This window comes from Magnolia sinica, chromosome 14 (assembly GCF_029962835.1).
Source record: "Magnolia sinica isolate HGM2019 chromosome 14, MsV1, whole genome shotgun sequence".
In the NCBI taxonomy this organism is placed as follows: Eukaryota; Viridiplantae; Streptophyta; class Magnoliopsida; order Magnoliales; family Magnoliaceae; genus Magnolia; species Magnolia sinica.
The window spans coordinates 15,336,981-15,362,242 of record NC_080586.1 but is presented as its reverse complement, the minus strand read 5'-3'; the positions used below and the strand labels follow the sequence as shown (position 1 = coordinate 15,362,242).

Here is a 25,262-nt window from a genome sequence, read left to right as displayed (position 1 = left end):
GGATCTTGCACACGTGCGCCACATCTAAGGAGATGGATTGTCTGGTAACTCCCAGTAATTCGCTGAAAGATGAAAAGGAGGAGGCTCCCATCTTAGTTTAGTCCCATATTTGAAAGTGGTGGGTCCCATTGTTGATGGAGCATATGTCTGAAAACAGACTGATCATGTAATCCTAACCGTCCAATTAAAAGAAGAAAGTGAATGGTCCAAATTGGAAGGAAAAAAATCAGATGGTTAACAGTTTCTTCATAGTATAATTTTTAAGTTAATGTTATGTTCACCGTTGGATCAGAGATTTGCACGGTCTGGATTGTGTTACAACTATGCCAATGTGAAAGTAGTGGACGTTCTTCTTAAATGGTAGTGCCTAATCCACCATACACGTGGCATGCATCTACATCGCTCAAATCGCAGACAGACCACGAAAACTAACACTGATCAACTACCTGGCTTCCTCGGTTGAATTTAGATCGCTGATCATTTTCTTTCCAACCGTCCATTTGATGGACACAGCTCAATGCTTAGAATCGTACTATCAATGTTCCATCAGATATCCGTCCATCCGCACATACATGCAATTTGGACGGTCTGGATTGACGTAAATTAACGCTGCAGGGATACAGTGGATCAATCACCACAACTTAATAGATGGTGAACTCACAGAGTAATCCAATGTTGAATGAAAGCAACGGTCAGTTTCTTTGGCCTGTAGCTGCAACAACAGCCCGTTTGGCGGGACCGAGAATCTTTGGATTTTGGCTAAGGTAGTCACGAGAATTCATTCCAACCCACGTTCTCTTCCCTCCATTTTCTGCAATCTCTCTCTCTCTCTCTCTCTCTCTCTCTCTCTCTCTCTCTCTCTCTCTCTCTCTTTATCTTCTCATGCAACTAACATCTCTCCAACTACCATGGCTTCCATCTCCACTTCAATCTCCCCAATAGCCCAAAACCAAAATCGATTCGATCTCAATTCCATTCGGGTTCTAGTACTTTCAGTCGACCGCCACATCCTTCAATTCCTCGAAGATTCCGAGACCCAAAAACGTCTCCAATTGAATTGCAATTCCAAGCTCAAGATTCAGAAACAGGAGTTCTTCGAATTCTCCGAGCAAGCAGTCCTGTCGAATCTTTACTGGGGCATCGAGAATGTGGAATCCGCAATTCGGGCTGTGACCCAAGAAGACAGAGCTACATATCTGAAGAATGCAGAGAAAATGCTTCAAATCCCTGCTCTGCTAGAAGAATACGGAAGCACGGGTGGGATTTCAAACAGGTACTTGGTTTGCTGTGCATATTTCTACCTCTCGTTGATTTGGAAGCTTGAAGGGGATGAATGGCAAATGACGCTGCACTTTCTGCAGGCGGTGTTGGTTTCGCCGCGCCATGTTCGGAGAGAATTTGCACCTGAGCTTTGGGAATTTCTCTTTCTTAATCGGATTGTGGGCGGAAATGAGGAAATGGGTGGTCAGGGAGGAATTCACTCAAAGTCTGTTGTGGGATTTCGAGAGGATGCGATCGATGATTTGACGAAGCAGATGGCGAGGAGATACAAGGATTGGATGATGTATTATCGGGTGGTTTTGTATGGAGAGACTCCTCAATGGTTGCAGCGATGTGCAGATGCTTGTACCCATGAATTAGAATCATCTGATTCTTGGTAAGTCACCTTTTTTTTTTGAATGTTTCTTTAGTTTTTTGAATCTGGGATTCGGTTTTCGAATGATAGCTTCATGAACATGGTGGATACAGATGTCCAGTTTTCTGAGGCGTCCGATTCTGCATATGTGAGACCCATGGTGATTCCTACCATTGATCCGATGGGCTCCTCTTTGGATGGCGAATGGCCTAAAAATCTACGGGGTTGGGAGATCCTAATCTTTGGATTAGTGGCCTAGAAAAGACAGGAAAGAAAGTGGCAATGACACATTCCAGGGGAAAAGGGTCAAAGATTGAAGTGTTCAGATCTTCGGATCTGGTAGGTATTTGGAACATCACCATCAATAGTGGGCAGCATCGATCAACAGTCTGGATCACCAAACAATGGGCCCCACATGTATGAAGTTGGGAGACTTCTGCTCAGGACCATACAGTTCAACTTGACCAGAACATTGCAAGTAGAACCAGTTTCGAACTCGGACGATTTGTGGATCTCCCAATCTCCATTTTCTCTATTTCTTCTTTTAATTTGCTCTGATTTAAAATAAAATAAAATAAAACTTGAAATTTCTTCATTCAAGCAAAATCTTGGCTCGAAGCATGCGCCAATTTAATGTCTGAAATTATGACAATTTCTCATTATCGATTGCGTTTCATGAACAGGTACAAGAATCCAGCAAGCTCTAAACATTCAGACTCAGATGAACAAGTAACCACCTGGCCGATTTTCCATGATGTAAGCATTGAATTATTCTTCTTCGATACAGATACACTATCAAAATCAGATTGCAGTTAGGAAGTTCCTAGCTCACAATCTCAACATGATTCACTATCATTGAAAACAAACAAGATATGTTTCAGGACCCTTCCGTATATGTCTCTCTTGTCATTTCAGATAGCAAAAATTGGAAAATGGGATCCCTCTTGATACAGGTTCCATTTTTCACGCCGCCCGAAATTCAAATTATACCTTATTAGCTCATGAGTCCCACAAACCACTATTCCGCTCTGCATCCAATCTCTACCTAGACCTGTAAATTGCTACTTATTCTCGTCTTAGGATGTCTAAGCTTGTTCTCTTCAATAAGAACACAATGAAAATCATGGTTTTCTCCTGTCGTATTCACCCACATCATATCTACAGCATTTGCAGTCGTGGGGTCTTACTATTTTTAATTGACGATTTGGGAATTAATGCAGGCTGGCATGATTCCTCGTCTGGATCTTCAAGAAAACACCAATGAAGAAGATCGACTAGTTGTCACAGAGAAAAAGAAAGCTTTTCTCATGGTGGATGGAAAATGTCATGATGCAGAATCAGATGAAATGTACCATTCAGACACGATCGGAGAGCGTAAGATTATCAAATGCCTCCAGGATATGCTGAAGGAGTCTCAATCAGATACATCGATTTCCATTCATTCATGCATCAATTCTGCAGAAGGAAGTGATTTTGAGGTCATTGTTTGAAGATGATATTAAAAGCAATCCACATTCTTTATTTTATAAGATCATATTTGTAGATAGGAAGTTGTTTATTTCTATTCTGGAGCAGCGACAAATTAGAGATGATTCTGGTGCCTTGAGTCTCCGTAAAGATTCAGTTTGCTGAGGCTTGAAATTCCATAAGTATTGGGACCATGTTGGGTGGGGATGCTCCAAAACTCTCTCAAATGTGAAGATCCAAACCCTTCAATTGTTGGTCATTTCCCCATTCAATTTGGACAGTTGCTGTATTTTTTCCCTCATAACCATCCATTTTTTGGTCGCTGATCAAAGGTGGTTAGCATCTTCCAATTTGGGAGGAGTTCAGATGCATCCCCCATCTGAGGTGGGCCCCATATGATAGAAGCCTGGATCACCAGATCTTGGGCCTGATATGTATAGAAATGGGAGCCTTGTTAAACTGAAGGAACCGTAATTCTTCCATTTCAGACTATTTCAACAACTAACATTCCTCAAAATCACTAGTTCCTTTCTCTGTACCAGGAGAAGATTCATGACAATGACATGTTAGAGAAGATTCGGACGATGGATGCAAACCTTCTTGCATCTGAAATTGGTAGCAGGTATGTTCATGATACATCAAAGCATTAGTTCTATTGAAGTGATTTCTTCCATAAACATATCTTTATATTCAGTTGGCCGAACTTGTACAGGAAACTGCTCGGTCATGGATCAATCTCATTGCTGGAGTGTGTAGAAATGTCTCCACCTGAAGCTCCCAGATTCCCAGTGCATGAAGAATCCTATGATTTGAACACCAGCTATTTCTTTTCTAGCAGATCACATGGTTCTGAGAATGATATAAATCTATCTTTCATGGATCCAAGTGATACAGATTTAGCTTCCTTCCATAGTTGCTGCATAGATGATGGGGCCATGCATCAAAGATCACCATCCAATAGTTCCAGATCTTTCGACTATAGATTGTCTAAATTGGGTGGTCAGCGAAAATCTGCGAGGGAAAAGGCAGAGTTTTCAAATAGTGAAAAGAACCCAAGTGAAGTAAGTTTGTATCATGGAAATGACGATCATATGGAAATGCTGGGAAGATTTGAGAAAGCAATTTCGAACCTGTGCTTCTCGGAAGGGCTTAGAAAATGTGAAGATGCGGGATTAGAAGTTTCGATCGTGAGGGAAATAGTAAACAGTAAAACGGGAATGAAATATGGTTTGTTAAAAGAGGTGATCCTTTCCCAATTGCTCGATGTTATTTCGACTTCGAAAGAAGACAAAATCGTAAGGGCATTGATTGCTATACTCTTGGTTCTAATATCGGAAAACCATTCTATCATCGAAGACATCAAGAGAAAGAATTCATACTTGTGTGATTTGGGCAATGCTCTAAAGCGAAATGTTCATGAGGCTGCTGTTCTTATCTACTTGCTAAATCCATCACCTACGGAAATAAAAGATTTAGAACTTCTATCGTTGCTGGTGGAGGCTGCGTGCAATTCAAACAGCTACGTGGGGCCCATATCACTTCCACTGACACCTACTGCAGCATCGATAATGATGATCGAAGCGTTGGTAACTAAGCTTGATTATGCAACGAGCAACATGCATTTGGAAGTGATTAGTTCTCCTCAGGTTCTTTCCAGACTCGTGAATGTTGCAAGACACAAGAATTTGGAAGAAGGCGCTTCTTTGGCAGGTATTCTCATCAGCTGCATGAGGTTCGATGCGAAATGTAGGAATTATCTGGCTCAAGTTGCTCCTGTAGCTACATTTCTCCATCTCCTAAGAAGCAACAAGAGGCACGCCAAGTTCGCCGCTCTTGAATTTTTTCATGAAATCCTTCGCATCCCACGGTATGTGTCAATGCTTCCTGCCATGGGATTATATGTTACTTCATATAGAACCTTCCATTGTGGTATAAATAGAAAACAGAAGCTTCCAATATTGTTGGAGCTGGATATTAGGCTGCGTTTGGATGCAATATCAAATAGAATTGCCACAGCATATTTCATTACGTGGGAGTAACCAAATTGTAAAGACAGCCCTCAAATTGCTGTTGCATTTCTTTCAAGTCCAACTTAAAAAGTAATTCAACGCGATGTATGTCGTAGCCCCTCAATATTGATAGTTATTTTTCATTGAACTAGTTATTGCAATTCACACACACACACACACACACACACACACACACACACACACACAAAATAGTGCATCCAAACACTGGCTTAAGTTGACATTCGTATTCCAATTAAGCTCCACCATTTTGGACTAAGATGGTGTCACTCTGGTAGTTTGCGCCCTCATTCGTATTCCAATTAAGCTCCACCATTGTGCATTGATCCGATGTATCGGATATGCATTCTTCCCTTCCGGAAATACGACTGCTACACATTTCACAACAAGAAACATCACACACATTAAAATCTTAGGAAATCATGTATGAATTTCAAGCAGTTATAAACACCTATACTGCTATGGACCATTCAAATTTGTCTAGTCCTGGTGTCCATGCCCGATGCTGACATACGTCCATGCAAATTGGGTTTGTGTGCATTTGTGTGCTTGCATGTGTAGAGGAGGCGAAGAAGAAAAGAAAACATCCACATCTCCTTCTGAGATCCATCGTTCATTTGTTACAGGTCATCGGCTACTAGTCTATTGCATCAGATACGACGAGTGGGGAATATCAACATCATGCACACATTGATGGCCTGCATCCAACAAGCCCAAATGATGCACCAACTATTCGCAGCAAATCTCTTGCTTCAACTAGACATGATGGTATTGTTTACTCTACCCTAGTATATCTTGCATTTGATTGACAATGTTGAAATATACAAGTTCAAGCCCATTTACTTTCTTGAAAGGGAGAATATTATCAAATTTGTGGGACCCAATTTTGTTTTGGTTATCCATTCCAGACCTTTGATTTGATGGGCCTCATTGTCGATGGACCATGCCATTAAAAAAAAAAAAACTACAAGGCCTCATTGTGGACATTTTAACATCTATTTGCAGGCCACCAGTTGAAGAGTAATGGTTTTCTATTGGGGAGATTTTTGGGGCATGGTCTATCCACAATGGGGCCAATCCCATCCAATCGTACATATGAAGCATCCCAGATTGATCATTCAATTCACATCATTGGAAATTCGGGTCGTTGTTGTTTTCACAGGAAGATTCCTTTGGCAAGAGTATATTCAGAGAAGAGGCCATAGAGGCCCTCCTAGAGTCAGTTGCATCTGAAGAAAGTCCTGATACACAGGCATTATCTGCTTTTATTCTTTCAAATCTTGGAGGGACTTATGCTTGGACAGGAGAATCATACACAGTGGCATGGCTACTCAAGAAAACAGGTCTAACGTCCATGTATCATAAGAACATGATCAGAAACATTGATTGGTCAGATCAATGCCTAAAGGTTATCAGCAGCATGATTTCGCTTAGTGTAATTTATAGCCAACAGCTACCACTAACTATATCATCTAGATGGGGAATGATCACATAGTGTCGACATCAGTGGGGCCCCACTGTGGTATCTGTATGACATCTGTTCTTTCCATCAGGTGCACCACCTCAACTTCACCCTATATCCCAAAAATAGGCTGATCAGACACTCTGGTGGGCCATATGTCGGGAAAGAGTGGAGAGTGGACTCCCATTATAGGTTTGTGTGTGTGTGTGTGTGTGTGTGTGGGGCGACAGTTCATCATGTGCAAACCTTGTGGATGAAAGGATAGCCCAAAAATCAGGCCATTGTGAAACTCAAGTGGACCCTATAGGATCATTCTCCCGTCTAGATAAACCCCATGTAGATCAAATCTATTTGTTTAGGTGGCATTTGGACACACCATAGATTTTAATTGTGATAACTAGTTCACTTAAGTGAAAATGATCGAACCATAATAAACTTCCTTAGTATTCATGATGAAGAAGTTTCCCATAAATCGCATTTACATTCCTTAGCACTTCCTGCAGGATGCTGGAATAGATCCATGCTGTAGCAAGGTTGCAAGAAGCATTATTAAAATAGGGAATCCGGTCTTCCACACATTGGAGAAGGGACTCAGAAGCAATACAAGGAGTGTTTCACGGGATTGTCTCATAGCAATTTCCTGGCTTGGATGTGAAGTTGCCATAATGGATCCAAGTTGTCTTGGATATTCGGTCCGCGAGACCTTGTTGAATGGAATAGTGCATTTTCTGCATCCGGGATCGGATCTGGAAGAAAAACTTCTGGCATGTCTATGTGTGTACAAGTATGCTTCTGGTAAAGGTAAGTAGATACATTTAAAAGATGGCATGTTGATAATATAATGTTTAAGTAGCAAATTTGCATTAGAGACTGTTTGGGTGCCAATTAAAAACGAGTTCATCTCATTTTAGTTAATCGTAATTAGTTAGATAACCAACAACCATGATCTCCAATACATAATTACGATTAACTAAAATAAGATGAACTCATTTTTAAGTGGCACCCAAACAGGCCCTAAAAGTCAATTTGTGAATATAGAGTCATCCTCATGTATGGAATAGTAAAACATTATACATGTTGGAGGCGATATATGTAGAAAAACATGATCTGTTGTAAACATGGATGCTTCCATTGTTTTATGGTTTGTTTGGATGCTCCATTGAATCGAATTTCAATAAACCAATTCGATGTAGTAGAATGGTTTAAATGGGGCTGCAATTATTTAATTCATAACGACAATTGCATTCCATCCTTTCAAGGTGGGCCTAAATGATTTTAATTGCAATTTGGGGCCTAGTTTCTTATTATGTACCACTTAGTCTTTTCTACTTAATTGACTTATCATCGTTCAATTCAATCGAGCATCCAAACATGGAATATGGTTCCACCGCCTACTATATCTGATCAAGATATCAATGCAGCCTCATGATTTTTCGGGTGGGTTTTTACATGTAGGCATGCAAAGCCTCATGAATGTCTCAGAGGCAGTACGGGAATCACTTAGACGCCTTTCCGGCATCACCTGGATGGCCGATGAATTACTGAAAGTAGCAGATTATTTCCTTCCCACGGAATCGGTGAGTCTGTTTACTCGCTTTATCATTTCTTCAGGCATCCACTCATTATTTCTGTTATTGTGACATCTTCATCATTATAGTTTTTTGAGTGATCCATGTCATGTTATAATGGTAAGAGCAGCATGTGTCTTGTGTCCATACACAAATACTGGAGGTGGGCCACAATGGGATCGGAGCCACAAATGCTCTCATATTCTACAAAGGACAGCTTTACAGTGGACACTCAGATGGCTCAATCAAGGTATGGAACACATGTTTGAGTAGAGCACTTTCTTTAATCTTCGTAACTTAAAGATTGTGTGGCAAACCCCAGCGAAGCCTGCGTAAGGAAGAGCTCCGTTGCAGTCTAATCACTCAAATAGAATGGACTCATCTAAACATTCAAAAGTGTATGCATTTTGGACAACTTTGTATCCCGACATTTTCTTCATTTAAATTTTTTATCTAAATGTTTTACCAAGGACAACTCAAAGGAGAGCCGGGATTGCACAAAATCTGACCAGACAGGCCCTGATTGGGCAAAATGGCCTAAATGCACATTATAGCTTCTGAAGGCCATAACTTTGTGACGTTACCCATTTCAGGTGTATGATATGTTGTTGGAAAGCTACCAACAAGATCTCTATCTTGGCCAATCACCCAAGGTTCATTAGCCCCTAAATATCTTCACAAAATTCAATCATTTCAGGGGTCAAAATTGGGTTTTAAGTTAAAACTTAATATTTTAGTAAATTTCATTTTTATATTTTTAAGGTTTTCGTCATCTTAGAATCGTTTATGAGTATGGGAAGGATCATATGACTTTTTACTATTTTAGTAATTTCTACTATTTCAGGAAAATTTCCTAATTTGAGTCAAACTCGGAGTCCAGGGCCTCATTTGCTTTTAAGGTCATCAAGTACATTATAAGCAACATTTTTCATTCAATAATATCAATTGTATTTTCATTTAGAGATTTTCTCTTTCCTTGCGAGTTACCATTCAAATTTGTCTAGTCCTGGTGTCCATGCCCGATGCTGACATACGTCCATGCAAATTGGGTTTGTGTGCATTTGTGTGCTTGCATGTGTAGAGGAGGCGAAGAAGAAAAGAAAACATCCACATCTCCTTCTGAGATCCATCGTTCATTTGTTACAGGTCATCGGCTACTAGCCTATTGCATCAGATACGACGAGTGGGGAATATCAACATCATGCACACATTGATGGCCTGCATCCAACAAGCCCAAATGATGCACCAACTATTCGCTGCAAATCTCTTGCTTCAACTAGACATGATGGTATTGTTTACTCTACCCTAGTATATCTTGCATTTGATTGACAATGTTGAAATATACAAGTTCAAGCCCATTTACTTTCTTGAAAGGGAGAATATTATCAAATTTGTGGGACCCAATTTTGTTTTGGTTATCCATTCCAGACCTTTGATTTGATGGGCCTCATTGTGGATGGACCATGCCATTAAAAAAAAAAAAAACTACAAGGCCTTATTGTGGACATTTTAACATCTATTTGCAGGCCACCAGTTGAAGAGTAATGGTTTTCTATTGGGGAGATTTTTGGGGCATGGTCTATCCACAATGGGGCCAATCCCATCCAATCGTACATATGAAGTATCCCAGACTGATCATTCAATTCACATCATTGGAAATTCGGGTCGTTGTTGTTTTCACAGGAAGATTCCTTTGGCAAGAGTATATTCAGAGAAGAGGCCATAGAGGCCCTCCTAGAGTCAGTTGCATCTGAAGAAAGTCCTGATACACAGGCATTATCTGCTTTTATTCTTTCAAATCTTGGAGGGACTTATGCTTGGACAGGAGAATCATACACAGTGGCATGGCTACTCAAGAAAACAGGTCTAACGTCCATGTATCATAAGAACATGATCAGAAACATTGATTGGTCAGATCAATGCCTAAAGGTAATCAGCAGCATGATTTCGCTTAGTGTAATTTATAGCCAACAGCTACCACTAACTATATCATCTAGATGGGGAATGATCACATAGTGTCGACATCAGTGGGGGCCCACTGTGGTATCTGTATGACATCTGTTCTTTCCATCAGGTGCACCACCTCAACTTCACCCTATATCCCAAAAATAGGCTGATCAGACACTCTGGTGGGCCATATGTTGGGAAAGAGTGGAGAGTGGACTCCCATTATAGGTTTGTGTGTGTGTGTGTGTGTGTGTGTGGGGCGACAGTTCATCATGTGCAAACCTTGTGGATGAAAGGATAGCCCAAAAATCAGGCCATTGTGAAACTCAAGTGGACCCTATAGGATCATTCTCCCGTCTAGATAAACCCCATGTAGATCAAATCTATTTGTTTAGGTGGCATTTGGACACACCATAGATTTTAATTGTGATAACTAGTTCACTTAAGTGAAAATGATCGAACCATAATAAACTTCCTTAGTATTCATGATGAAGAAGTTTCCCATAAATCGCATTTACATTCCTTAGCACTTCCTGCAGGATGCTGGAATAGATCCATGCTGTAGCAAGGTTGCAAGAAGCATTATTAAAATAGGGAATCCGGTCTTCCACACATTGGAGAAGGGACTCAGAAGCAATACAAGGAGTGTTTCACGGGATTGTCTCATAGCAATTTCCTGGCTTGGATGTGAAGTTGCCATAATGGATCCAAGTTGTCTTGGATATTCGGTCCGCGAGACCTTGTTGAATGGAATAGTGCATTTTCTGCATCCGGGATCGGATCTGGAAGAAAAACTTCTGGCATGTCTATGTGTGTACAAGTATGCTTCTGGTAAAGGTAAGTAGATACATTTAAAAGATGGCATGTTGATAATATAATGTTTAAGTAGCAAATTTGCATTAGAGACTGTTTGGGTGCCAATTAAAAACGAGTTCATCTCATTTTAGTTAATCGTAATTAGTTAGATAACCAACAACCATGATCTCCAATACATAATTACGATTAACTAAAATAAGATGAACTCATTTTTAAGTGGCACCCAAACAGGCCCTAAAAGTCAATTTGTGAATATAGAGTCATCCTCATGTATGGAATAGTAAAACATTATACATGTTGGAGGCGATATATGTAGAAAAACATGATCTGTTGTAAACATGGATGCTTCCATTGTTTTATGGTTTGTTTGGATGCTCCATTGAATCGAATTTCAATAAACCAATTCGATGTAGTAGAATGGTTTAAATGGGGCTGCAATTATTTAATTCATAACGACAATTGCATTCCATCCTTTCAAGGTGGGCCTAAATGATTTTAATTGCAATTTGGGGCCTAGTTTCTTATTATGTACCACTTAGTCTTTTCTACTTAATTGACTTATCATCGTTCAATTCAATCGAGCATCCAAACATGGAATATGGTTCCACCGCCTACTATATCTGATCAAGATATCAATGCAGCCTCATGATTTTTCGGGTGGGTTTTTACATGTAGGCATGCAAAGCCTCATGAATGTCTCAGAGGCAGTACGGGAATCACTTAGACGCCTTTCCGGCATCACCTGGATGGCTGATGAATTACTGAAAGTAGCAGATTATTTCCTTCCCATGGAATCGGTGAGTCTATTTACTCGCCTTATCATTTCTTCAGGCATCCACTCATTATTTCTGTTATTGTGACATCTTCATCATTATAGTTTTTTGAGTGATCCATGTCATGTTATAATGGTAAGAGCAGCATGTGTCTTGTGTCCATACACAAATACTGGAGGTGGGCCACAATGGGATCGGAGCCACAAATGCTCTCATATTCTACAAAGGACAGCTTTACAGTGGACACTCAGATGGCTCAATCAAGGTATGGAACACATGTTTGAGTAGAGCACTTTCTTTAATCTTCATAACTTAAAGATTGTGTGGCAAACCCCACCGAAGCCTGCGTAAGGAAGAGCTCCGTTGCAGTCTAATCACTCAAATAGAATGGACTCATCTAAACATTCAAAAGTGTATGCATTTTGGACAACTTTGTATCCCGCCATTTTCTTTATTTAAATTTTTTATCTAAATGTTTTACCAAGGACAACTCAAAGGAGAGCCGGGATTGCACAAAATCTGACCAGACGGGCCCTGATTGGGCAAAATGGCCTAAATGCACATTATAGCTTCTGAAGGCCATAACTTTGTGACGTTACCCATTTCAGACGTATGATATGTTGTTGGAAAGCTACCAACAAGATCTCTGTCTTGGCCAATCACCCAAGGTTCATTAGCCTCTAAATATCTTCACAAAATTCAATCATTTCAGGGGTCAAAATTGGGTTTTAAGTTAAAACTTAATATTTTAGTAAATTTCATTTTTATATTTTTAAGGTTTTCGTCATCTTAGAATCGTTTATGAGTATGGGAAGGATCATATGACTTTTTACTATTTTAGTAATTTCTACTATTTCAGGAAAATTTCCTAATTTGAGTCAAACTCGGAGTCCAGGGCCTCATTTGCTTTTAAGGTCATCAAGTACATTATAAGCAACATTTTTCATTCAATAATATCAATTGTATTTTCATTTTAGAGATTTTCTCTTTCCTTGTGAATTTAAGGGCTATTCTTGAGAAGCGGACAATTATCTTTTCTCGTTCTCCATGCACCCACTACATTAATATTACATGATATAAGTCTACATTTACCTAAGTTTGTATCCCATCCTTTTCAATAGAAACATTTTATATAAAAAAGATACAACATTACATTTACCTAACCCATTATAGCTTTCCATTACATAATCCATTACAACCCAAGTGTCATATAAGATATTGAACCCATGAATCCTGTTTCTTGTGGATTGCCAAACACTTTCTATTGGTGTTGGATGCTAACACTCATGACCATTCACGGGCAACTTAGACCAGAAGCATGGAATAATGTTTTGGTGCCCTCATCCATCTGGCCCATCACAAAAATCAATTGTGGTTTCATCTTTTTAGAACGATAAAGCTTGGTTGGAATTCATTCCCTAGGCTCCATTTGGATGCCCAAGTGAATTGAATTGCGAGTGTTCAGTCGAGTCAGGAGGTTACAAAAAATAATGATGTTTCTGGTATTCACGGCAAGGAAGTCATCCCACAAATTGCATCTCTTTTCAATTCAAGTCGCACTTGAAAGTACGTAACTGCAATTTGGAGCCCGAATCCTCAATACAACTGCTGAGGAAGTTATAATGTGGTTGCTTCCACCATATTAGACTAGTAATTGTAATTTGATTCAGTAATGCATCCAAACATGCCCTTAGTCTTACGGAAAATATGGTACTTAGACATTCAAGTGTAATTTATATAGGTGTGGGACATCAAAGGGCAAACGACGAAGCTCGTATGGGAGTTTAAGGAGCATAAAAAGGCGGTGACATGCTTCGCCCTCTATGAGCCAGGAGATGCCCTTTTAAGTGGTTCTGCAGATAAAACTATCAAGGTAGTTAGTTTCACTATCTTTCTTGGACAATGATAGAACTTAAAGGTGTCGTTTGTTTGAATTTTCTTACAAATCCATGTACTCTATATTCCTTCTGTAGGTTTGGAAGACAGCAAAGAGGAAATTGAAGTGCGTCGAAGTGATAGAAATGAAGGAACCAATTCAAAGAATAGATACATATGGCCAAACAATCTTCGCCATTATGCCGAGCCAGGGTCTAAAGGTAAGATGATATTCCTTTGCAGTGTAATTCATGGTTTTAAGACTCGGCGACTTGGAGTCGTGACTCGACTGAGTCAGGGGGTGACTTCTCCGAATCGAGCCTATTTTCACTACTGACTTGTGGTGCTGAACTGGATGGGACTCAACCGAATCTAAGTCAACTCAGACAAGTCGTCAATCCATAGTATACTTTTATTTGAAGTGCATGGGGCTATTTTGTCGCTGGGGAATGCTAATCTTGACCACCCATTTGCCTACTTTCCCCAGAAACTGAGTTTGGTTCTGTCCATTTACCTGGGTTTTCCATTCCCCAGCTTATTCCCAAACAAGGGAGATGTTCTACATAGGAAGGAACAAATGTAGTGATAGAGAAATCAGTTGTTGCACTTGTTCTATGACCCTTTTCCATGATTGGGCTAAGACTCTTGTCTGCATTGGCCATTGGACATCATTTATCGAATGATGGAAATGTCCACCATACATGTGGCATACATGTATGTCAATCCAGGCCTAGCAACCTGTGGGTCCCGCATGGATGGAGAGTGCCCAAAAGTCACATTGACTGGATGATCTAGCCAAATATTTATCCTATTGAATTTGGATAGCTGACCATCTTCTTTAAGTGTCCCACCTATTGGATGGCTACAACCATCAGATCACTGCGATTTCCAGGATATTTTCTACAAAAAATGGGACCCACGATTTGGATGGTCTTCATTGAGGCATACATGAAGTGCTGTCATAGCCTCTTCATGACCAGTTTGAGATGCACATTCTTTCTCGCATATGGCGGGCCGTGTGCAGAGTAATTGAAGTATACACATTGATAACATGGCGAACGATTGTTTTTCAGGCATGTGATGCATCAAGAGCCGTCCGAGTTATTTGTAGGAGTAAACATGTGAATTGCATGGCTGTGGCTCAGGGTAAGATTTACCTTGGCTGCACAGATTCAAGCATACAGGTAGGTCTGGTATTCAGGTACCATATACGACAGCCCAGCTATGAGGGCAATGCCCACATGTGCATGAGACCTGGGTCGTTCATCAGGTTGGCCCCACATTCTATTTTCTGTAGCCTGGAAATAAGGTCAGTCCAGTTATCAGGTGGACCACATGTGTATGTTGAATGTAGATGATAGGTCAATTTCACTTATGCAGTATGGGCTACGTATGACCAGATCATCCTATTTTTGGCCACTTTACACACGGGCCCACCGGATGATCAACCCAGATTTCTTGTCTAAGGGGAGAGTAGGATTCGAAGTCCTATTCGGGCAAGTAACCATCAGACTTCTTCTGTGTATGAAGCTCAACTCTTTTTCAGGAGGTAGATGCAACAACCGATCAGACACGAGAGATCAAAGGGCCCACAAAGGGCTGGTGGATGCAAAAAAGGCCCATCAATTCGATTCTCCTGTACAAAGATTGGTTGTACAGTGCAACTGACATGGTTGAGGGGTCACGTATCAAGGTACATTTCAAAAAAATTGTTACACTGGACATTCGATGCAATTCATGCACTGATTGGAGAAAGAATGCAGGAATGGAGAAGGCACGGCGGGGCCCAAGTCTCAACCGCAACGGCCAAACAAAAAAATGTGTTGGCATTGTCAGTTTCAGAGGACTTCATGTACTTGAATTGCAGCTCATCACCAAGCATTGTTCAGGTGATTCATCAGTTGCATTTTTAGAGAATCAGATATATTAGTTGTGTTTGTATGTGTGTTTTATTTTCAAGTCTTCGAAACGGTTTTATACGAAATCAGATATGGTTGAGAGGAAAGCATCAGAAAGTGGGAAGATTATCAGCAGGCAGCAGGATAACAAGTCTACTCACCGCAAACGACATTGTTTTATGTGGGACTGAGACTGGATTGATCAAGGTGAGTTTATCTGATATGCATCTAGTGTTAGGCAGCGTTTGGATGCACTATCCAATTGAATTGCAATAACTAGTTCAATTGGTGCATATACCCAAGAAGTAGATTTGTGAAGGAAAACTCAACATCTGAGGAAACTGTGGATAAGGAAATCTGTGGAAAAGAATCCAAAAAAAAAAGATAATTTGTTTTAGTTTCTGTGATTTCTAAGCATACATCTACATGCCACCACATATTCCAGTGTGGCAAACAGGTGCAATATCCAAGCTGTCCATGAGGTGGGTCTCACTACATAGATGTTCTCACCCAAAAATAAATCCAGTGTGGCAAACAGGCGCAATATCCAAGCTGTCCATCAGATGGGTCTCACCCAAAAATAAAGTCAGTCCAGTCAGCAGGTGCACCATGATGTTAGAATCAGATAGACAGGATAGAAAACTTCAACCAAGTTCTTTTCTCAGCTATTAGACCAGACCTGATTCTTGGGCCATGACATCCAGTAATGCCCATCTGATGGATGAATCGGATCTCAAACCTCTATTTTCCACGACGGCACACACATGTGGGCGTGTACATGAACTGCCTCATTAAGACTTACAATTCAGCATTGGAACTTGTTATCGCAATTCAATTCAATAGTGCTTTCCAAACACAGCCTTAAGGTTGACAAATACCTATGTAGCTTCTTTTTTTTTAGTTTGGAGGAGATTTTCACACTCCCACCATAAATGGCAGGGATGGCTCCCTTTCTAGCAGGAAACTGAAGGAGAAAACATGGGCAACTACTATATCAGAAGTAGTTGCTAGTTGCTAAAACTGTAAAATTGTACAAAAGAAAGAATATCAATGAATTCAAGTCATTGATCAGCAAAGCTGGGGGAAAGAGAATTTTGAGGTTCGACATTCGAATAATGTTTTTTTTTTTTTTTTCCATGCAGTCTAGTTGTTGTTAATATGCACTACCCTTTTAGCTCATGGTGTGTGGTGGGAGATTTTAATCCCACCCACCACTCCAGATTGATCCGGAGTTGGTGTCTCTACTTACTGATAATGAGGTCCAAGGAGAAGATCTTTGAGATGATATTTGATGTCATGAAAAAGTGTTGGCCGTCGCCTTTTTGTAATTGGTTCAAGAGCTTGATAAAATGAATAAAGAAAGATTCAAATAAATATTCAATAGAAATGTTATGTTAAAATAGAAATATAAAATTAATATAACCAAAGAAGAGGTCTGGCTTATTTTTTCTTTCTTTCTTTCTTTTTGTGCATGCTTGGTCCATGGAATAAAATGGTATTAAATTGTATTATATGGGATTAACATCGTTATTGCATAAGGATTGCATGTCTGGAAATACCATAGTATTTTAGCCATCCAACCCCATGTTTGGGATAAAATTATTACTACCGGAAAACACTGAATTAAGCAAAATCCTGTTTGGTGGACCATGGAATTGTAATCAACGGACCAAATTCACAACGGATGTCGTTCACTTGTACACATATATAACCAAAATATCACATGTAAATGGTGTATATGGATGGACAGCATGGACAAACACATACATCAATATGGGGCCCACATGTGTAGTGGATTTGAAAATCCACGGAAATCCCGCATGGAACCAAATGCAATTCCATCCCACCTAATCCCAACCTTTCTCATCCTCCCCAAATGGTGGTTGGAAGTTGCATAGGACCAAATGCAATTCTATCCCACCTAATCCCATCTAATACCCTACGCCAAACGTCCCCTTAGTAATTGGGCAGGTAGGGTTGTACATCGAGCCGAGTCGAGTCGAGGTGGGGCACGCTCAGCTTGACTCATCCGTGCTATACTCGAGTTTGAGCTCGAGCTCAACATTGAAGCTTGGCTTGTTTGCCAAAGCTTTCGAGTTGAGTTTACCTCGAGTCGAGTCGATCCCCCCGACCCAAACCCGCACCCGACTCAACCCACCGCCCAACCCGACCCAACCCAGTGCCCAACCGACCCAACCCAACCCATTACCCAACCCAAATCAAAAATAAAAAATCAATAAATCTGAAATTATATATTGGGCGCAGGTTGAGAGTAGTCGCCGAGTGGGCTGAGACAAGTTGGGTTGGGCATGGGATGGCAACTGGTGGGCTGGGTAAAAGAAAGAGAGGGAATGGGGGAAAGAGAGTGTCCAGTTGGGTTTTGTGTGTGTGTGTGTGTGTGTAATACTCAAGCTCGAGCTTCGAGTCGAGTTGATCTGCACCATGCTTGAACTTGGCTCAATTTCAAATCGAGTTTTTAAAAATGAGCTTGACTCACCCCGAGTCGGCCCTTCAATCCGAGTTGACTCGAGCCGAGTCGAGCAAGCTGTTCAAGCTAGCTCAACTCGTGTACAGCCCTATGGGCAGGTGGTGCTATTTGTCAGGGAAAGCTGCTGTCCCAATTTTTGTTTTTATTTTCAAAGAATGGGATAGCAAAGTCGAGATCGATCCCAATTTTTATTTTCAAAGAATGGGATAGCAAAAGCCGAGATCAACTGTCTATCGACCGCGTGTTAAAAAATTCAAACCGTCCATCAAATTGCCTTCATTCTACTGAAATTTCACTGAGAGGGCTACAACCATATGAGAGGGCTACAACCTTAATATCATATCATATCCAGTTATTGGTATGCTTCCCACAGACACTAATGCCATTGGGGCCTGATAAAAAATGCATTGAAACTCTGTTCTCACTAACACCCAAACATGCCCCCCCTAAGATGATGATGATCCAGTGTGAATTCTTGGTACTTTATAATCAGTGGCCCACTTGGTAGAGGGACCAACAAGGAATTGAACGTGGCCCCACCATTGCCCTGATCGGGTGATTGCAGCCATTCAAATTATGGCCTGCTGAATGCACTGTAAGACCATTTTTACTCTTGCAGTCCATTATCTAATCTAATGGCCTGTGGTCAATTGAATATGGAATGTTGGTTATTTCTAACCATCCCTTCATCCTATTCGCATATCCATGAGCGTACAACTGACTTTGGGACCAGAGCATTTCACCAAGGTCCTGTCTGATGAATGGCCCGGATCTCGCATGCCAAAGAGCACTAGAGCTGCATGGCCCCCTTCTAATCCATCTTACTCACGGGCCTGGTTAAAGTATTCCCATCTCTTCCTTCCCACTTGTGCATAGCAAGTGGGGTTCATTTACTAGACTCTTATATAAAAGATAGAAAATTTCTATTTAGCATATTCCAATCAATCCTTGCCATTGATGTCCATCAACCTCAACCATCCAAATTGTGGGCCCTACAGACATACAGCCGTCTGCTTGGTGCCGATCGAAGGATGGCTAGAACAAAAAACAATCAACAACTGACATTTGGCGCATAAATGTCTATCCATCAGCTGGTTACAATCCTCCAATGAATGTGATCTTTGGCTCGAACCCATCCGCAGTGCCCAGAATTTGAACTGTTTGGTTATATTCTATCTGCCTGCCATGCGTCCAATCGGTTCATGAATCTGTATTGATATATCATACTTTAGAAGAGTATGGCTACAATTCCTCAAAAACATGAACATGGCTGCCATGCCTAAACACTCCTGGAAAAAATCATGGAAGAAGATGCTGCCAGTTTTCCTGCGGTGTGTGCTTTTCTTGATATGAAAAGATGATTAATTAGCAAGAACTAATCTTCTTCCAGTACTTCCTGATTCTTTGGTGCACCTCCGCTTCCTGAAAAGGCAGTATGGTGGCATATGAGAAATTTTAGAAGAAAGCAAGGTCCGTTGGATGCATAATACCAATGTGGTGAAATCATAACATATCCACAAATAATCAGGTGTTTGAATAATTAAGGGAGTGTTTGGGTGCTCAATCAAAACGAATTGCATAACTGCATTCAGTATACAAGGAATAAAAAATTTACCATATTCGTTGAATATGATGCCTCCGGAACATAATCCTTCCTCGACTTTCATTAGTTGGAGTGTCATCCGCGGTCCAATCTCTTGAAGTTTGACCGCACTTTTTGTGGAAGCCCGGTTTACTCTACCAAGATCACTTTCCAGATTTACTGTTGCGGCTTCGTCATCTGCTTCACTTTCTGATCCATAACCAGCCCTTTATGGAGGACAAAAAAGTTAGACCAGCTCATTAGATGACATGAGGCCACATAACTCGGACATCAACACATCCAGTGTGGGACAGACATGGTGGACTGTAGAGAACATGACAGTCCGACATGTCCAAACAAAAGTACTATTGCATAAGTATTAGCTCATTAAAGCATACCATATAGAGAAAAAAATAAAAATAAAAAAATCTACGGTCCTGTTTGGTTGCCACTTAAAATCAAGTTCTCTCTCTCTCTCTCTCTCTCTCTCTCTCTCTCTCTCTCTCTCTAAAAAATAAAAATAAAAAAAATCTAAGGTCCTGTTTGGTTGCCACTTAAAATCAAGCTCTCTCTCTCTCTCTCTCTCTCTCTCTCTCTCTCTCTCTCTCTCTCTTTTTGACAACAAAGGGTGTCCCGGCCCCCTTTTTGAGGCAAGACTATTCCCTATGGATGCACGCAATCACGCGCAACCACGTGCATCGGGTATACGTGCATCGGGTAATGCCAGGGAGGGGAGTCGAACCCATTTTAGTAAACAGTAATTATGAATTATAAATTTTGGTAAGGGTTAAAAATAATCTTGATAAGCCATAATTTATATAGAGTATGATCTCTAACAATAATTACTGTTAACTAAAATGAGATGAATTATTTTTATGCAGCAACCAAACAGACATAAAGAAGTAAAACAAATCCCATACAAATAGCACACAAATTGTAGGAAACAGCAATGAAAAAAATATAAATAGATGTTTTTGCCTAATGGTTGTGTCCACGTGTGTTCATATCAACATGGCAATTTTTTGATAAGTCGAGCATCGTTAGCACATAGGTATGAGGTAACATGATCAGATGGAACTTAGTAATGCCAAATTCCTCAATGCAAAAGTATTTTGCTTCAGAAACATAAGTTACCACAATAAAGAAACTTAAAATAGAGGGGCAGCTCTGTAAACCAGTGGCAAAACCATACATGCAAGCCAGAGTATGAAAATAAACATGGTTAGCATCGACAAGCCTCTTATTCATAAAGAAAGCAAACATGCAAGATGTTCATTAGACCAACTGGGAAATATCTTAATGATAGCAAGAATAGAAGATTTGATCAAGCATAAATTTTAGTTTGATTGTCCTCAATAATTTTCAACAAGTAACAATATACGAGCATACAAGTTACTCCGCACAAAGTGGTTTTAACTTTTTTATGATTCGACTACCATACAGGAGCATACAACGATCACAGTTACCACACTCTCTTTTATGGCTAAACGATCATGTGTGTTTCTATCATTTTCTTAAATTCGTCAATTCAGGCCCCCAACTTGTGGGCCACATTGTGGATGGAGCATAGCCCAAAAATCAAAGTGCAGGGATGATCTTAATCACATGACATTGGCCATTGAAGTTGGACCACCGATCTTTATACTTCTTAGCTCTCAATTTGATGACCAACCCTCAATTGGATGGTTAGAATCATATAGTGGGTTTTGGGATATCTCCAACCACAATTTGGACAGCCTGAATCATTATACATTCATTCAATGTGCATCGGTGGATGAGTCATCCACCACTTAGGAACTAGTGGAAAATAGGTTTACCGGCCCAACCCTTTTTCTAAATGTCGAAATGGATGATACAAGTAATTGCCATAGTTTTATTCTAGAATGAATGTCCCCACTTGTTAAAATGTAGCAAGGGCATTTCAACTAATGAACTGACCTACGAAGCATTCTTAGCTGCTCCCCACTAGTAAGGCAGGGCCCTAGAAACACATCATATCAAATCCACAAATCATCGAATCCACGCATCCTTTTTATTTCCTATACTACATCAGCACACGTTCACTTCTATGAAGTTGATATTCAATGGATGCAAGAGATCTTACTTTGTAACAAAGTCGCTAACATCTTGAAGACTCCTCAAATCTGGTACTTGATGGTTCAGCACGAATTTTCTAATCCTACGAGAGACACCCACAGGCTGTACTCTGATGGAATAATGCCGAAAATCGATGAGCTTAGTTTCTTTATCATAATTAAGCAAAACGATTCGCTGGCATGAGGAAAGCTTGACCTGCAATTCAAGAAGGAGAGTCATGAAATGCAAAGCACAGAAATATAACAAAGAAGAAACGCGGAGAGTAAACAATCAGAAAGGTATTTGTTGAAGTAATTGTTCTAATACTGACAGTATTAATATCAATGGCTGGAAATATATTCTGAAACATTATTGTTGTGAGCTTCAGATGTTGATCGCCAGTCCCAAAACCAGAAAGGACAATCTGCAAGTAATGTTCCCAAACAGTTTCAGCAGAAAACCATGTAAGAATGACAGGAAAATACACACCCATCTTATAACAATGCATTATGGTGCATTTGGATGTACCACCAAGTCATGCGGTGGCATGTATGAGCAAACAAGGTAGGCTTGGCATTTGAAGTGCCATGGAAAATGGAATTCCGCATTACACAATGCAGGTTTCATTTCCGTTCTTTCTTTCGGAAGTCACATGTGAGATATGTATAGGATTGTCCCAAACATATCCCAAATGCAATTTCATGTTAGATTATCATGTTGGGCCTTGGAAATGGGAACTTCAAACCACACAGTGATACATAAATTTATAAGAATATGCAGTAAATGGGGAGAAATCTGAACGCAAAAGACTACAACTTGGTGAATGTAATACATGCCATCATGTATGCAAAGCATGACAGAAAGCAAATTTTATGATTGTGCTAAAAGCATACCAGAGGGGAGTTTTTGAATAGCTCTGGAGGACATCTTGGCCGGGCCTGGGAATGAGCAACATCAATTGCCAATGAGTATTCATGTATTTTGAATGTAAGTGTTGGTCCTTGTGGGGCCCTTGCAACTCTAAGATAGGGTGCACTTTCTGTCTTTGACAACATCAGAAAATGTGTGACACCCATAGGCCCCGCGACATTCAAAAAGTCCTTGAGATTATTCCGTTTCTTTTCCTGGCAGGGGAAAGCAAACACAACAATAACTTGGGTTAGCAATGTCGAAAAGAAAGAAACATACAAACGCACACGTCTACCACATTCAACAAGTTCATCAATGTCTCCCTTTTTTTTACAAAAGAGATGCTTAGTACTCAGTTATTCACTACTTGGTTATTCCCTTAACAAATCTTAGGGAGTGCAACTGACAAAAATTCCACCTCTGTGAACCAAGTCAACAAGGATGCCGTTATTCCTTGAGCACACAAACCAAGCTCAACTGATATGTGATTAACACACTCATAGTCATGATGCATTGAACATGTACACCTGAGAGCGAGCATGCATGCATATAAGCATGTTCCGAACATGCATGTCCTGACATATATGAGTTTGTATAACATACTCGCGTGCTCGAAGAATTATATGATCTCAACCAAGGTCATGCATTACATTCTGGGTCATGACAATAACATTGCAAAAAATACACTAAACGATGTTATCACAATATTATCATGAGATTTTCAAACTAATGATAAATTTTAAAATATCGCATTTTTGTTCTGATATTAACTCAAAGAATGGTAAATTTATTTATTAATTGACAATAAATATTTCAATTATTTTAATTTCTGGCAAGATTTATCTGATAATATCCCAAGAAAAACCTCAAAATTTAAAAATCCCCCAAGAAACTTCCAGGCCAAGAATTATCCAGGAACAACATTTGTCACTATGACTATAAATACTAGGGGCGTACATGGAACCGATAGAACCGGTAAACCGGACTGGAACTGACCAAACTGCACGGTTTGGTCCGGTTTTGAAGTGCACCGGTTCCAGTTTCAGTTTTGAAAATCGAAGAACCGGTTAGTTCGGTTCGGTTTTTGGTTTTGGCGTTCTGTAGAACCAAATCAGACCGTGAACCGGACCATAGAACCGAACTAGGAACCGAACCTGGAACTGGACCGTGAACTGGACCATAGAACCGAACTTGGAACCGGACCATCCAGTCCATAAATACTTTAAAAAATTAAACATAAAAAGTAAAAAATAAAAATAAAAAACTCTAATCACTCAGGCACCTCACACCGCCCAACCCCCATTCTCATCTCTCTCATGGGCTGGATTATAAGACGATATATAGACCATTAATCAAATGGATCACAACACGAATGGACATGGGCTGGATCATAAATAAATAAACATGCAATTGGGCTGGATTATAAAAAGCCCAGAACCGTAGAACCGAACCGGTTTTTACTGTCCGGTTCCGATTCGGTTCTAGGGTGCAAACGGTCCAGTTCTGGTTCAAATTTTCCAGGAACCGTTAGGAATGGTACAGTTCCGGTTTCACCCCAGAACCAGACCGAACCAAACCATGTGCACCCCTAATAAATACTATGAAATGTTATCAAAATGCAGTCAATTCGTCTTCTTTGAACTAACCATTCGTAATTCAACCCACTTATGCATCCAAACACAACCCCTACAATAATAATTGCAATCCGATCCGATATTCCATCCAAACACATCTCAAACGAATCATATTCATGTAAAAAAAAATAAAAAAAAACTTAACAACACGAAGCCGTGAATGCAAATGGACTAAAATGGCGAAATGAACAACGTGAAAGACAATTGAAAATAGAAACAAAATGATAAAACCTTGAGATTGAGAGCGGTGTGCGGGAGCATCAACTTGCGCAAATCCAATTCGAGCTGCTTCAGCGGGCCTGGGAGCTTTCCTCGGGAGAAGACGAAGCTCTTCGGGATCTTATCGCCCGTCACGTGATCGACACTCGGCTTCTTCACCACAGGTTTGATGAATGTCTTCTTTCTCCTCCTCTTATATATCCAATTCACCACAGAATAATATATAAGTTTCAGTCTCCCAAGTTCCCCCCCCCCCCCCCCAAAAAAAAAAAAAAAAAAATCAATTCAAATCAAATCAAATTTATAAAAGAGAATGAGGTTTCTTACGTGTTGGAGACGGGCCATTTCTTTTCTTTGGGATTTTGTTGAAATCAGGAATTGAAATTCTCTGCTTTTTCGTGTTCTTCGTTTGTTTCCTTTTTTTCGTTTTTTGGTTTGGCGCTGAAAAGGAATGGTATTTCAGACTTAGGAGGGGTTTTGGAGGAGAGGGTTTTAGGGTTAGGAAGAGGGAATCGGTCTAATGCTCAACGGACGCTGCCGTAAGTCTTTCACCATTTATTATAAATGGTGGTGACTGTTCAAATGTACGCGTGGCATAATTTCATGGCAATCCAAACTGTCCAAATCGCTGAACCAGCACTTCTAGATGTAGCTTTACCGAAATTTCGTTGACAGTATATTATCAACTTTCCTATATTTTCCTTCGAATTTTGACCACTCATTCTTACTTTTAACCATCCATTTGATAGCAATTAATTGGGTGGTTAGGATTGATTGATCAATGGAATTTTATATACATGTTCCATCCACAACGTTCTTCTGCAATTTAGATGATCTGGATATCTGTACATCAGTGCCTCTGCCACAGCAGAGAATAACAAGTCA

At 40.2% G+C, this 25,262-nt stretch overlaps 2 protein-coding genes across 3 annotated transcripts; one reads left to right on the top strand and one right to left on the bottom strand.

Moving 5' to 3' along the window:
* Nucleotides 1–831: 831 nt before the first annotated feature.
* LOC131225342 (putative E3 ubiquitin-protein ligase LIN-1) lies at nt 832–16,919 on the top strand. Of its 2 annotated transcripts, XM_058220866.1 has the most exons (17): nt 840–1,657; nt 2,320–2,392; nt 2,857–3,114; nt 3,646–3,725; nt 3,816–4,970; nt 5,757–5,898; nt 6,293–6,538; nt 7,096–7,393; nt 8,048–8,169; nt 8,291–8,410; nt 13,438–13,569; nt 13,670–13,792; nt 14,645–14,755; nt 15,118–15,264; nt 15,335–15,460; nt 15,560–15,676; nt 16,409–16,919. In XM_058220866.1, exons 1-17 carry the CDS (start codon nt 909–911, stop codon nt 16,424–16,426), a joined length of 4,017 nt encoding a protein of 1,338 aa, XP_058076849.1. In that variant the 5' UTR covers nt 840–908; the 3' UTR covers nt 16,427–16,919. The 2 variants fall into 2 exon arrangements, with proteins under 2 accessions (XP_058076848.1, XP_058076849.1); XM_058220865.1 differs by lacking the exons at nt 13,438–13,569; nt 13,670–13,792; nt 14,645–14,755; ... (2 more) ...; nt 15,560–15,676; nt 16,409–16,919 and having other exon boundaries at nt 832–1,657; nt 8,288–8,691.
* A 2,237-nt stretch (nt 16,920–19,156) lies between these two features.
* On the bottom strand, nt 19,157–24,882 carry LOC131225472 (peter Pan-like protein). Its single transcript, XM_058221000.1, has 7 exons — nt 24,705–24,882; nt 24,390–24,569; nt 22,509–22,739; nt 21,947–22,039; nt 21,644–21,831; nt 19,573–19,766; nt 19,157–19,379 (listed from the first exon to the last, which is right to left on the bottom strand). The coding sequence occupies exons 1-7, from the start codon at nt 24,720–24,722 to the stop codon at nt 19,333–19,335; spliced, it is 951 nt and encodes a 316-aa protein (XP_058076983.1). The 5' UTR covers nt 24,723–24,882; the 3' UTR covers nt 19,157–19,332.
* Between the last annotated feature and the right edge of the window lie 380 nt (nt 24,883–25,262).